At 33.0% G+C, this 12809-nt stretch overlaps 2 protein-coding genes across 3 annotated transcripts; both read right to left on the bottom strand.

Moving 5' to 3' along the window:
* Window positions 1-3265: 3265 nt before the first annotated feature.
* LOC111384861 lies at window positions 3266-6232 on the bottom strand. 2 transcript variants are annotated; one of them, XM_023009200.1, is made up of 2 exons: window positions 5656-6232; window positions 3266-3649 (listed from the first exon to the last, which is right to left on the bottom strand). In XM_023009200.1, the coding sequence occupies exons 1-2, from the start codon at window positions 5879-5881 to the stop codon at window positions 3579-3581; spliced, it is 297 nt and encodes a 98-aa protein (XP_022864968.1). In that variant the 5' UTR covers window positions 5882-6232; the 3' UTR covers window positions 3266-3578. The 2 variants fall into 2 exon arrangements, with proteins under 2 accessions (XP_022864968.1, XP_022864967.1); XM_023009199.1 differs by having other exon boundaries at window positions 5645-6019.
* Window positions 6233-9190: 2958 nt separating this feature from the next.
* LOC111384863 lies at window positions 9191-11245 on the bottom strand. Its single transcript, XM_023009201.1, has 3 exons — window positions 9893-11245; window positions 9692-9763; window positions 9191-9601 (listed from the first exon to the last, which is right to left on the bottom strand). The coding sequence occupies exons 1-3, from the start codon at window positions 10985-10987 to the stop codon at window positions 9596-9598; spliced, it is 1173 nt and encodes a 390-aa protein (XP_022864969.1). The 5' UTR covers window positions 10988-11245; the 3' UTR covers window positions 9191-9595.
* Between the last annotated feature and the right edge of the window lie 1564 nt (window positions 11246-12809).

Genomic DNA, 12809 nt, shown 5'->3' with positions numbered 1-12809 from the left:
GAAGTTTTTTTTTTTTTTTTTTTTTTTTGGGTTGAGTATTTCTTATATGTATTTAATTTGTTTGCTCGTTGTGTAGTTTCTTTATAGATAGATTTACAAGTTACTGCATAATATCATATGTTATTTGCTCAGTGGTGTTCTAAAGTTTCACTATTGAACTCTCGTAAAGAATTATTGATATTTATGCTTTGTCTAATGGAATGAGCAAGTTAATTACATAGATAATAGAATCCAATAAAAAAAGCAAAAGAAAAAAACTTTAGCTCATTCCTTGCGTTTTCTTACGCCAAATTGTTTGTTTAGTCGTTTCCAGATGCTATTGTTACTTACATTGCTACTTTGCATTGCAAAGAAAGAAATAGATATCGAAGCAAATATTCAGCTTACGTTAAGGAATTGATGGTTCATCTTTTTTATATTTGAACCAGAATGTGTTAAACTAATTCTTTTTAATTCTTTGTCTTTTTTCCCTAGCATCATTTTGGAATCATATTTTTTCATGATTATTATAAGTGACGCAAATGCTATATCTTGCTTCAAATAAAGGACTAATGATAAAATAAATATAAGTTCCTTTGATGCTTCAATAGATGCAACTCAAAATTTGCATGATATAAATTATAATAACTATTGCAATATTCCTCAAACAATTTAGTTATAGAAAAGATATTTATATTGAAGATACCATATTTATCCTTCAAGTATATTGTGTCATAGTTAATATTTTGCATATCTTAGATTCTACATATGTATAAGTTTTGGTTGCAATTTCAGTTAATGTCAATTATACGTTTTTGGTTTCTTTTACGAAGTACTTTTCTTCTAAAATCCGAATACCTTATAAAATCAAATTACATAATACATATTATTAGCTTTAGGTGATTTTAAATGGTTGTATAAAAACTTCTTTCAATATTTTACTTAATTAATGATAAATTAGTCATTATCTATTGTTAACTTTAGCTTATTGTTAATTCTTCTTGTAAAAATTGATTTACTTACATAAGTTAGTTGTTCTCTACCATTACATATTTTTACTAACTAATTTATTCTATATATATATATATATATATATATATATATATATATATATATATATATATATATATATATATATATATATATATATATATATATATATATATATATATATATATATATATATATATATATATATATATATATATATATATATATATATATATATATATATATATATATATATATATATATATATATATATATATATATATATATATATATATATAAACTTTATAACTAAACTGGTTACAAATGCAGGTGCTACCTTAGTGAAGAAGAAATAAATTTAAAAAAGATTTGTCTTTATTTTTTATCATCTTCTATTACAATCATATTTAATAATTTAATAATTTATTCTTCATCTATTTAAAGTTATTATTAGATTTTTTCATCTCTTTCTTATGTTCATCTTCTCCTTCAGGTTTATTGTTACCTTCAATTACACTACATTTAAAGTCTGATTTCTTCTTTTCTTGTTGCCAGGTAATGTGCAGTCTTATCTTTTAATTTTCCCCCTTCATGTTAGATTTTTACACCTTAAATTTTATAGCTATATCCGTTTTACAGAAAACAGACTATGTAAGTTACTTATATAATTCTCGCTTTGTTAATTAGTTTCTTATTGTTCTAAGGTTTATTAATTTAGTACATTCACAGTTCCTTATTAATTTCTATCCTTAACTTAATTTTTATATGTATTTTCTTTTTACAATATATTAACTTCTATTCTTAACTTAATTTCTTAATTTAGTACATTCACACTTTGGAATACGTACAAATTTGGGTTAGGGAAAAAAGTTAGTTTACTTTCAACCTAAAAGTGACTATATACATTGTGTGGGATGGATCTTTGATATTAGACTTACACCTCTAAGTACAACTTTTTTTTAACTATTTGTCTTTCTGGGTACATAACTATTTATTACCGAAAGCTTGTTAATTTTTCACAGGTGATCAAATTTTATCTTATAATTTCAAGTAGTTTGATGGTGAAGTGTAAAAATAAATTTAAATAAGAAGTGAATGCATTTTTAATAGATCTTAGAAGATAAGTAAATTTTTTAAATTATTCTAGCTTGTCTTTATTTGTCCTTACCAATTATCTTCGGACCAAAAATATGATAATGTTGATTGACAAGCCACCGCCACCGTCATCGCCGCCGCCACTGTCGCCACCACAGAGTATTTTCGACTACAACATCTAAGAACAATTCATTTTCCATGGAATCCAAAGCCTTCCTCTCACCCAATTTTAGGGGGGAAAAATGTAAATCGTTTCTTAGTATTTTGTTTTTGGTCAATTGTTGATATTATGAGAGAAGTGGAAGAAAAAATTAACTTCACTTGAGATTCATTGTTCTTGAATTTTAATTTAATGTAATTTTAGTTCCTTTGTTTTTTGGGGTTTCAAATGATTAATTGGTTATGGTTCATCTTGATTACTCAATTCTTGAAAGAAAGTGGATTAATTATGTTTAGAGGCAGTATATATAGTAATGGGTATGCAAGATTTTAAGGTATTTGAGTGTGTAGGAATTTTAGGTATTAACAGTTGTAGAATTAATGAATTATTGCTCGATTCTACTCTGTAATGGCTAAATTAAAGTTTGATTTCTTTGGTTTCGAAAATCATTCTATTGTGAGTATGCTAGAGTCTCTGTTAGTCTATTTAACAATATCAATAATGTCTTGTTAAATGTGAGTATCTTAAACTTCAAAATAAATAGCTGAGAAATTTGTTTGATGAAATTACTTTATTGGTACAATGTCTAATTGATTTTTCTAAATTCTTTGGTACAAATAGCCATTTGTAAGTTCACATCTCCTTTGTAGGGATAAACACATTTAGGTCACATGGGTAACTAATGATAAATATTTACATTTTATTACTGAGTATGGCATGGATCAGATATCTAGATGTACAAAGGGCTATGGATTTGTGAGATCTAGTGATAAAGCAAACAACTACGAGCCATGGCTAAGATGACTGAAAGGTATTGTAGTTGACTAAAGCTTGATGAATTCGATTTTTTTTGTATGACAAGATATGATTCCTAAATCTGGTCGTTTAAATGCATTGATGACTTTTTATTTTAGAGACATTTTCAAGATTTGACTTTTGTTGAACAATAGCGTTTAAATTTGCTTCCTTTCAGTTATGCTCTTGAATCCTTGAAAATAACCACAGTTTGTGATGTTATTTCTTTCGAGTACTTTAAACCTGTTAAAAAATAATAGCCTTTGTTCAATCAATGCACGTATCTCCCGTCAATACTTATACATTGAATACACTAACATTAGCTTTAAAATGTCCAAGGCCGTGCATTACACGGGCAAAGACTAGTATTAACTAAAGTTTTTGGTTGCATAGAGTCTCTGCTTTACAAAGCAATTCATCTTTACTGCATGTTGATGGTCTCCCATAGTAAAGATTGACGCTGGAAAACGATTTAAAAACAAAACCGGGTTGTAAAACAGCGCCAGTGAAAATGAGAAGAAGCTACAGATATACAAGAATCTTCAAAAGCTGCATCTACTCATCTCATGGTCTTGGACGTATTCCTAGTCGGTTCCTTATATTTGTACCAGCAAGCTTCATGTCTTCGACCTACAAATTTTAAAGAAGGGTGTGGTTACGCAATAAAAAAACTCCCCGAGAAAAATCAAATATAGTTACTTATAATTGCAAGGCAAGTTGAAGCTAAATGAGAAGAAAATTTCATCCAAGATGATGCTTGCTCCTATACATAATTGCTAATCTCTCATATATTCTACAATTTTTTTTAACTGATAATAAGATCACTTGAAATTATCGTGAGAAAATATATAGACAGCTGATGCTACCATTTCAGACGGAGAAAAGATAGGAGCAAGGCTGGTGTTTCTCTCTTTTCTTTCTTTATTTTTTTTTCATTGTCATTATTGAGCATATTTCTGTTGAATGCTAAATCATTCAAATTTTACTACCTAAAAAGGATTGGTAGCTATAGAATTTCTCCTTGTCTATTTATTTAGTTTACAAATTATGATCACTCAATTAAATTTCTGTAGAATGGTTGAGTGAACTGAAGTGGTTAATACCGTTTGTCATGTGAAATACAGGACAATGAGTAGTTTTTACTAAAGGATGAGCGTACTTAGATGTTTGTAACGAAATTTTATATGCCCAACTCCAGCCATATAGAAGCTAGTTTGTGTGAAATCCGCTTGTCCAGATTTGGTGGAGCCATACCAGAGTGAATCTGGTTTTATTTATTCCTTATTTAATTCTTTTGTATGACAGAAAATGAAGAATTCTTTTGGTTTTTTGGTAAATTCCAAATTTTTATTATAAAAAAAATGACGATAGTATCCCATAACTCAAGTCCTATGAATTCAGCAGAACAGAGCAGCAGAGAAATTTGGAAATGAGGAAGAGTTCAGACACCAAAACAGAAGAAACTCAATCTAAATAGACATCTTCTCATTACGGTAAAGTTCATGATTACCAAACTCTTCATTAGGTTTCAGATATAAACTTAAAATGTTCGACTTAATGATGCAATTTACAACACCATAGATCAATATGCAAACAGTTATAGCATTTCCATACTTGGTTAATATTATGTGCAGCATTTCCATACTTGGTTAATATTATGTGCACATAATTGAAACTCTACTAGCATCATTTTCCAAAATTTCAATTTCATAAAGACCTTTCCTGGAACTAACCCTAAAAAAAAAAAAAATTTCAGCTCACCTTGGCCAAAACAGCAACCTGGCAATGGTAGAGCACCAACCACCCCCTCCCTCCCTCATCCAAAACCACCATAAACTAAGTTTTATTAGCAATAGATCTGAAGACAGCAGCTTCAGATCCCATTTCGCAACTCCAATCAGTCAAACACTACATCTATCTAAAGATCTAAAGAAATCAAAATCCTTTGTGATCAAGACAACCCAAGTTAATTTAGTCCATTTCTGCTTCTCTAACAAATTTATTTAGTCTATTGTGAAATGCTGCTACAAGTTAGCCAATACATACTCTAATCTATTATATGATACATAAAACTCAATTCTCTCTGAAGTTAGATCTTTATACTATCCAGTAGATGTATAAAGTAAGAGCATCCGTATTTGGGATGATTACCTCGGACTCAGCATTCCATGATCTCTTCTTAAAATAGCCTCTATATGTTATCAGAAATCATATACTGATTCAAAAGATGTCAAATTCTAAGGACTTAACAACTTTTAAATCACCAAATTATAAGTTGAACTATATAATCGAACCCAAAAAGTTACTAGTTTTTCAATTGAATGACAGCAGAAATTAAACTTTAAAGGTTTTCCCTTTGATAATCCATTCCTAAAGAATTTGCACTACTAATCATTGCAAGTGTAATTTTGCAAAAATAAAAGTAACCAATTCCAACTGCTAGATAAGCAGCCAAAATAACTCTTTATATAATGCAAAATAATCATAGATTAGTTATTACTGCATCTATGAAATCATACCAACGTAACAATAATAATCGTTTCTTTTCAGACAAATTTCTCTCAAGAGTTAAACTTCTATTAATGAATGTATAAAGAGCAAGAGTACAGAGTACAGAGTACATACGGATTTGATACCAGAGGCGCGAAGGGAGGCAACGGCGGCGGTGGCGGTGGCACCAATAAAGAGGGAAGCGACAGCAAAGGCTTTAAAGGGCATGAGACGACAGTCGCCGGCGTAGCCTTTTCTATAAATGGAAACCGCCCAGGTTAATTGGCCCGTGCTTGCGGTGGCCCACCACCAGTACTCCGCTACACCACTGACAACGCCACCGCCTACGGGGATTTCCTGTTTTTCCTCCATTTTTCAGTTCAGTTCCATCCAAATCCAATGCTTGATCTGGACGGTGAAAAGGTCGCCGTACTGGGCTTCTGGGGGATGAATGAGAATATTGGACTTTTGTAAAGTCTCAGAGGCCCTTGGGCCAATAAATTTTATGTTTTAGGGATTTTTTTTCCTGTTTTAATTTAAGGTAGTGCTATATGTACATAATTATTTACATAATGGTGTTCATAATTACACGTGACATTGGATTCAACATTTAATTCAATTATTACATTTGCACATCAACAACCGGATGATTGACACATCAAATTATGGATACCATTATGTGCAATAATTATGTACAAGTAGAATTTTCCTTTAATTTATTGTAAAAATATTTCAGCAATTCGAGCAAACATATTTAGCCCCAGTTCGATAAAGATTAAAATTCAAATTTTAATCTAAATTAAAGCAAACAATGAATTTTCATAATATTTCAAGGGATCCACATCTTTTCAACCACATATTTTATCAACTTTTATCAAAATCTACTCAAAATTTAATTTTAATATCCATCAAATCAAATTTTAATCCAAGTTAAAGCCAACAATGAATTTTAATAATATTTCAAGGGATCCAGAGCTTTTCAATCACATATTTTATCAACTTTTATCAAAATCTACTAAAAATTTAATTTTAATATCCATCAAATAGATGTTTAACACAGTACAACACTTTTCATATGTGTTTGGTACACTATAACACCGTACACATTATCGTTTCGTACACGAGTTTATAAATATGCCTTAAAAAAATTCTCATATTAAATTCCCAATTCATTATAGGAAATACACATTAACTCGAGTGTAAGACATTTACTTTTAAGAAGGAACATCATAAAACAAAAGGTTTTATATTTGTTATTAGTTGGTTCAATAAGGCCACATATATATGAGTTTAAAATCTTGTTGATTTCGTCGATTTTGAAAAGTTTTTAAATGACTAGACTAAAGAATGATATCAATATTAGACATTTTCAATTTACTAATCATATTAGTACAAGTTCTAATGCTTTTACCATTGGCTTCATTTGTACATTAAATTGAATTTAATTTTGAACTTTTATTAACGATATCTAACATGTTAGGTTAGGATATAATAACATTAATGTAAAATGTTGGCCGTAAATGTAGCAGCTGCGGGTTCTCCCTTCATTAAAAAAAAAAAAAAAAAAAGTTATGTGCCTAAGGATTTATTATGCTGACCCCTCTCGAGCACCAAGCAAGATTTTCAAGCCAATAATCCCACAAGTCTCCAAACATAATCCTTGGCCTCTATCAGACTCTAAAAGATCGAACACCTTAGTAATGCCACTTATTCAATTGTTCCAATACAGTTCACCTTAATTTTTAGTTACATCAACAACGGTTAGGGATGTCAATTGGGCCGAGTCGGCTCGGCTCATCAAAGCTCGGCTCGTGGGTTGCTCGGGCTCGTCAAATGACGAGCCCGAGCTCGAGCCGAGTGGGGGGTCCCATCCAACAAGCCGAGTGGGATCGGCTCGTCCAAAAATGTCGAAAAAAAATTTTTTATCAATAAAATTTGAAAAATTTGCAAAAAAAAAAAAAAAAAAAAAAAAATACGAGCTCGCAAGCGGCTCGTGGGCTCGCCCACGAGCAACGAGCCGAGCCGCCATCCCTAGTTAAGTTTCTCTATTGACAATTGTTGTGTTGTTCATTGCTTTTATATTATAAACTGTGGCAGTTCAACATAAGATAATTTGACTTGCTTGATTAACCATCTAAAAATAATTAAAAAGTGACTTGTTACTTTTAATTGATAATTTTAATTTCGTGGTTCGAGCCGCTCATGGGCTCGGAGCGGCTCGGCCCACGAGCTCATGGCTCGTGAGTACACGAGCTCGTGGGTTAACGAGCTGAGCTGAACCACTGCCATCCCTAATGACGGTTGCAAAACCATGGCAAGCCTCACCAACCTCCACAATCTTAAAATGTACCGAGCCAAGCAAATGAAAAGTTCGTGAAATCAAATACTTGATCAAAATTCTCTCCCAGCAAAACGGTAAGACCTAATTTTAGTATCGTCAGCCATTCCGGCCACCACATCCCCTTCTTAGTCGTGGCCAAGCAGGCTACAGAAAATGAAGTATTCTCAATTTGAAGTGTCGCGTCCCAGAGAACTTTTGGCGCTGACATACCATTTACTCAACTTAGCAGTAGGAAATTTGAATAAATCTCGTTTCTTTGCCTAAACAACTCAGGTACAATATTTCAAAAAAATAGAAACCAGGAATCAGAGGGACTGAATCTTTATTTGCAAATGCAACCATGAAAGGATATTGTAACTGAAACCAACTTCTCAACTGTCACCCATTGAGCACTATTCATCTGTTAACTAGTATGGCTAAGTCTTAAATATTACCCCCATAACTTCGCTATGCTCCTATCCTTCAACTAACATTAAGCTGCACATTTTGTTGCCTGTTGGAATGTGTTTTGAGGGCAAACCACTATAAATCTCCCTATTTTTGCTTGAAGTTCCTGTTCTCTTTCATTCATCATACCTTTGAAATTGGGATACGGGTTTAATATATAACAACTTCTACGATATGGAGTATAGTAATCTCTCTATTTCTGCCGGGTGTTCCTGTTTTCTTTCATTCATTATACTTTTGAAATTGGGGTACAGCTTTAGGAGACCAATATAAAACCTGCTAACCAAAAATGTTCATAGTTAAGTATAGGTTAAACGGGAGGTCTAAATTTTTCGTTCAAGAGCAACTAACCATATGTAACTCAATCTGAAGAAGAAAACGAGACCCCCAGTCAAAAAGCTTTTTGGAAAATTCCACCGGGCAGACTGTAATGAATTACTTTGATTGACTCAATACAATAAAGCTAAAAGAAAAGGAAAACTGCAGTTCATACTTGCGTGGCACCCAATTATTTTGCAACTGAACAAACCAACATCCACCATAGAATGATTGTTCACACAAAGAACTTCACAAACATGAAACTTCAAAAAAACACATATATATCAAACCTGGAACACACTTATATTACTAACATCAAATTAATCGATTAACTTCAACCGCAGCAATCCATTACACATAGAAGACATGATTCATGTATGATATGATTAGTATGCAGAGAATCAACAGTTATGTTGTTCCAACTCTTCACACAATTTACAGTGTTCAGAATTATCTTGGCCACAGTAGTTGAATATGTACTAAACAAATACTAATACCCTAAGAAAGCTTATGGACATACAAAAATACGAGTGCTTTCATCATGTCTCACGGATCAGATACCAATAACATATACATTTCTCAAAACTGCGAATCGAGAGCTTTATAATCAACTAAACTGTGTCCCAGATATTTGGAATCCCAGAAAAACATTCTTGATCTTCCAAACACAAGGAAACAAGTAAAAAAAACCTTCAATGGGAAAAGAAAGTACTGCAGTCTACATGCGAAATTGAAACTCCTAAAATTAGGAAAATCCATATTTAAATGAGCTACTTATAAATCAAAACAAAAATTCTATTATTCCTTCTTTGTCAAAAGCATGAAAAAAAAAATGGAAAGAGAAGGGAACATGAACCCAAAAAGTACTTATTCTTCCTTTCACCTTTACAAATTATGTCAGATTCTACCTTCAAATGCCATCACATAATTTGGAAGTCAAGCACCTTAAAAATTCCAAAATCATTTGTCCATGATCACATCTAACCCTGTAAACAACATGATATTATTGGTCGTTAAACAGTAAAACCACATTTCAATAAACTGAATACAAACAACTGCACAAATCAAGATCACACCTTTGGAGGATTTTCATAGACCTTGTACGAATCAGGAGTAATTGATGACAACCATAACCCAGGGAACAGATTCTGCAGCACATAAAACTGAATTAGTATATCGAACAATTCCATTTATTAAAACGTAAATAGAAAACAAGAAATATACTAATTGTAAAACGAAAACAATAATAATAAATCAAAGATCGGACAATTTCTTACATCAAGTTGTTTCTGAATTGTTTTCGCTCTCTTCTTAGGCCTCCTTGCAGGCTTTGATCCAGTCATGACGAAAATATCCTCCTCAATATCCTCTTTTAATAGCTCAATCGAAAATTTCATTTTCCTCTTCTCCTTCTTTTCTGCAGTACTACCACCAAGTAATTCACTCTCTCGTGATCTATTATTGAAATTCCTAGATGGCGATTGAGCTTTGTTATCGTACATCCCGGACCCATTATATTTACCTGCAACTCCATTCACATTCAGGGATTTCCTTGTCAGCTTTCGAGGTCTCAAATTCCAAGTCTTGGGTTCATCATCATCATCATTGTTTATTTTCCCGTCTTCATGAGCATCCTGGTCATCGTTAAGGAGTCTGTGGGCCTCCACTTGGGGATTTTCCTCTGGTTTATTCATGTAGGGGATTTTTATCAAAATTTTAGATCTCTTCTGTTTATTCCCAGCCTCATCAGCTTCTGTTGCCCGTAATTTTTTCTTTGATTTCTCTACAACCCAATCAGAATTCCGTGAATAAATTCCATTTTTTGTGCTCTGAGATGCCAAATTCCTCGAATCATTCCTCCGATACTCGATCAAAGCACCATTACTCTTCATTGGAGGCCCGGATTCTGAAGCTATATCATGCTTCGAAAACTGCGTTACTGTGTCACCGCGATTAGGAGACTGCTTCACCGAGTCACCCCGGAGCGCGAACTGTTTCATCGAGTCACCGCGTACAGGAGACTTCAGTATGTCACCTCTATTCGGCGATTGTTTCGCCAAATCAGTGATCCCAAATCGTTTAGACGATTCACCGCGCATTGACGATTTAACATGAATAGGAGTTTGCGCAGAACCGTGTAAAAAAGATTGTCGAGGTGGCGGCGGCGGAACTAAAACCGAATCCCGTAATGGCGAATTGATCATTGATTCACGGAGAGGAGAAACGGAGGAGGGATGGCTCTTCCGTGATGGCAATTTGGCGGTTGTGGAGCGGCGGAGATGGTGGTTGTCAGGGTGTTTGTCCTTCTTATATGTCAATTGCGTCAACGAGAAACCATGCAACTGAGACTTCGCCGGAACTGTAGAAGCCATACCAATATGATATCACTTCTCTTCAACAAAAATTCAAAAATCCAAAAAGAAAAATCGATCTGAAGAAACTTTGATCACCAGTCTAATAGTATCCCATAAAAATTATTTAATTACTAATCGTTTTCGGAGCTTCATCGTCAGAAGCAATATTTTATATAGATTATACATACGTGTGCGTCAAGATTGTACAGAAAGAGGTGGAAGCGTGGAGTCGCAGAGGAAAACTGATATAATAACCTGCATAGACCCGGCCCGGATCGACGGAGGAGTTCAAGTGAATTTCTCTTCGCTCTCGGGGTATTTTTGGTATTACATATATCTTTAAGAATAGATTATAATTTCTTTTTGAAATAAGGTAATGCTATGATGTCTATAACGGTATCCACCTCTCACATGAAGGGAATTCACTTCCAATAAATTATATTTTTTTCAAAGTGGGTTCCCTTCATGTGAGGATGTGAACACTATTATGGACACGATATTATACACAAGTAGCATATTTCTTTAATATATGTGAGTTCGATGGGCGTTGTTGGGTATCAAAATGTATCGAGTTAGACTTGAGATAATCCTTACAGTATTGCCTCACCCTTTTGGGTAGGTTAAATTACTAAAAGTAACATGTTAAACAACTCGATGAATATATTTATTTATAACAAGCAATAATAAAGCGAGTCGTAAATTTAGCTATACGAATTACTCTTCTTCGCGGCATTTTGATCAATATAAATCACATTGTCAACTACCTTTGAGAAAAATCCTAGCTCAAATTGAGCCAAAGTTTTGAGGCGTATGACTTTCGCGTTAGCCAGCCTACTTAGACCTAAAATTGGACCATGTCTGGATTTCAATATAATCTCTTTATATTTTGCTTGTAATACTTCATAGACATAATCATGGCCTTGGCGGAAGGATTGGGCTAAAGCACAACATTGCCTTCCTCTCCCTACGCTCATGATCATGAGGTCATGTCGTGTCATGTTGTACAAAAGAGTGTTCAGAGAAAAATATGAAGACAAGAAAACAATACAAAATTTTGTGTTTGAAACTCTGAAACTGAAGAAAAATAATTAGTCGTCGAAGACAACGAAAAATAATCAGCACAAAAGGTTCTCATCATTTATACTCATTGCGAAATCGTCTTTATCGTTTTAAATTTGGTATTTGCACTCTTATTTTAATATTTTCTTGCAGAGTTAGTTCATTCTATCAATTCCGTTAATTCGTTATTATGGGTATTTGGCACAAATCGTCTATATCGTTTCAATTTTAATATTTTGACCCTCAAATCAACCTTTCTTTGAGCAGAAAGTTCTTACTCTTTATTTTCTCCATTAAAATATTATAAAACGATTAATTTACCACCCTCTTTAAATAAACAAATAGAAAGTAAGAAAGAATATTGAAAAACATATTAGTAACATGCATACTTGGTTTGACTACACCTATATATTCCATTAATAAATTATTTTTTTCCCAAGCAAATAATACCTACACGAAGGGAGGCAAATATAGTTTGAGGGTAGTATCTATGATACTATTGGGCTGTGATGCCAATTGATTTATTGGTCCAATCCAATTGGACAATGATGAAAGTATTAAACCCAACAAATACTACTAAATCATTGCCCAATAACGCAATGTGGAGTGGGCTAAGACCCAGCCCAAGACTTATGAAACATGTGCGTTGTTGTGGACCCTTTGATCTTCTAACCTAAAATCAACCGTGATAACACATTAATATATAGGGTCTGAGAGATATTTTTCATATTATTGTGACTCTTCGTATGGTCTTGAGTGTGGAAGTTTCTGGGTCTCTCTC

The sequence above is a fragment of the Olea europaea genome, unplaced genomic scaffold (assembly GCF_002742605.1).
Source record: "Olea europaea var. sylvestris unplaced genomic scaffold, O_europaea_v1 scaffold3030, whole genome shotgun sequence".
Classification (NCBI taxonomy): Eukaryota; Viridiplantae; Streptophyta; class Magnoliopsida; order Lamiales; family Oleaceae; genus Olea; species Olea europaea.
This window is presented reverse-complemented; position numbering and strand designations above follow the sequence as displayed.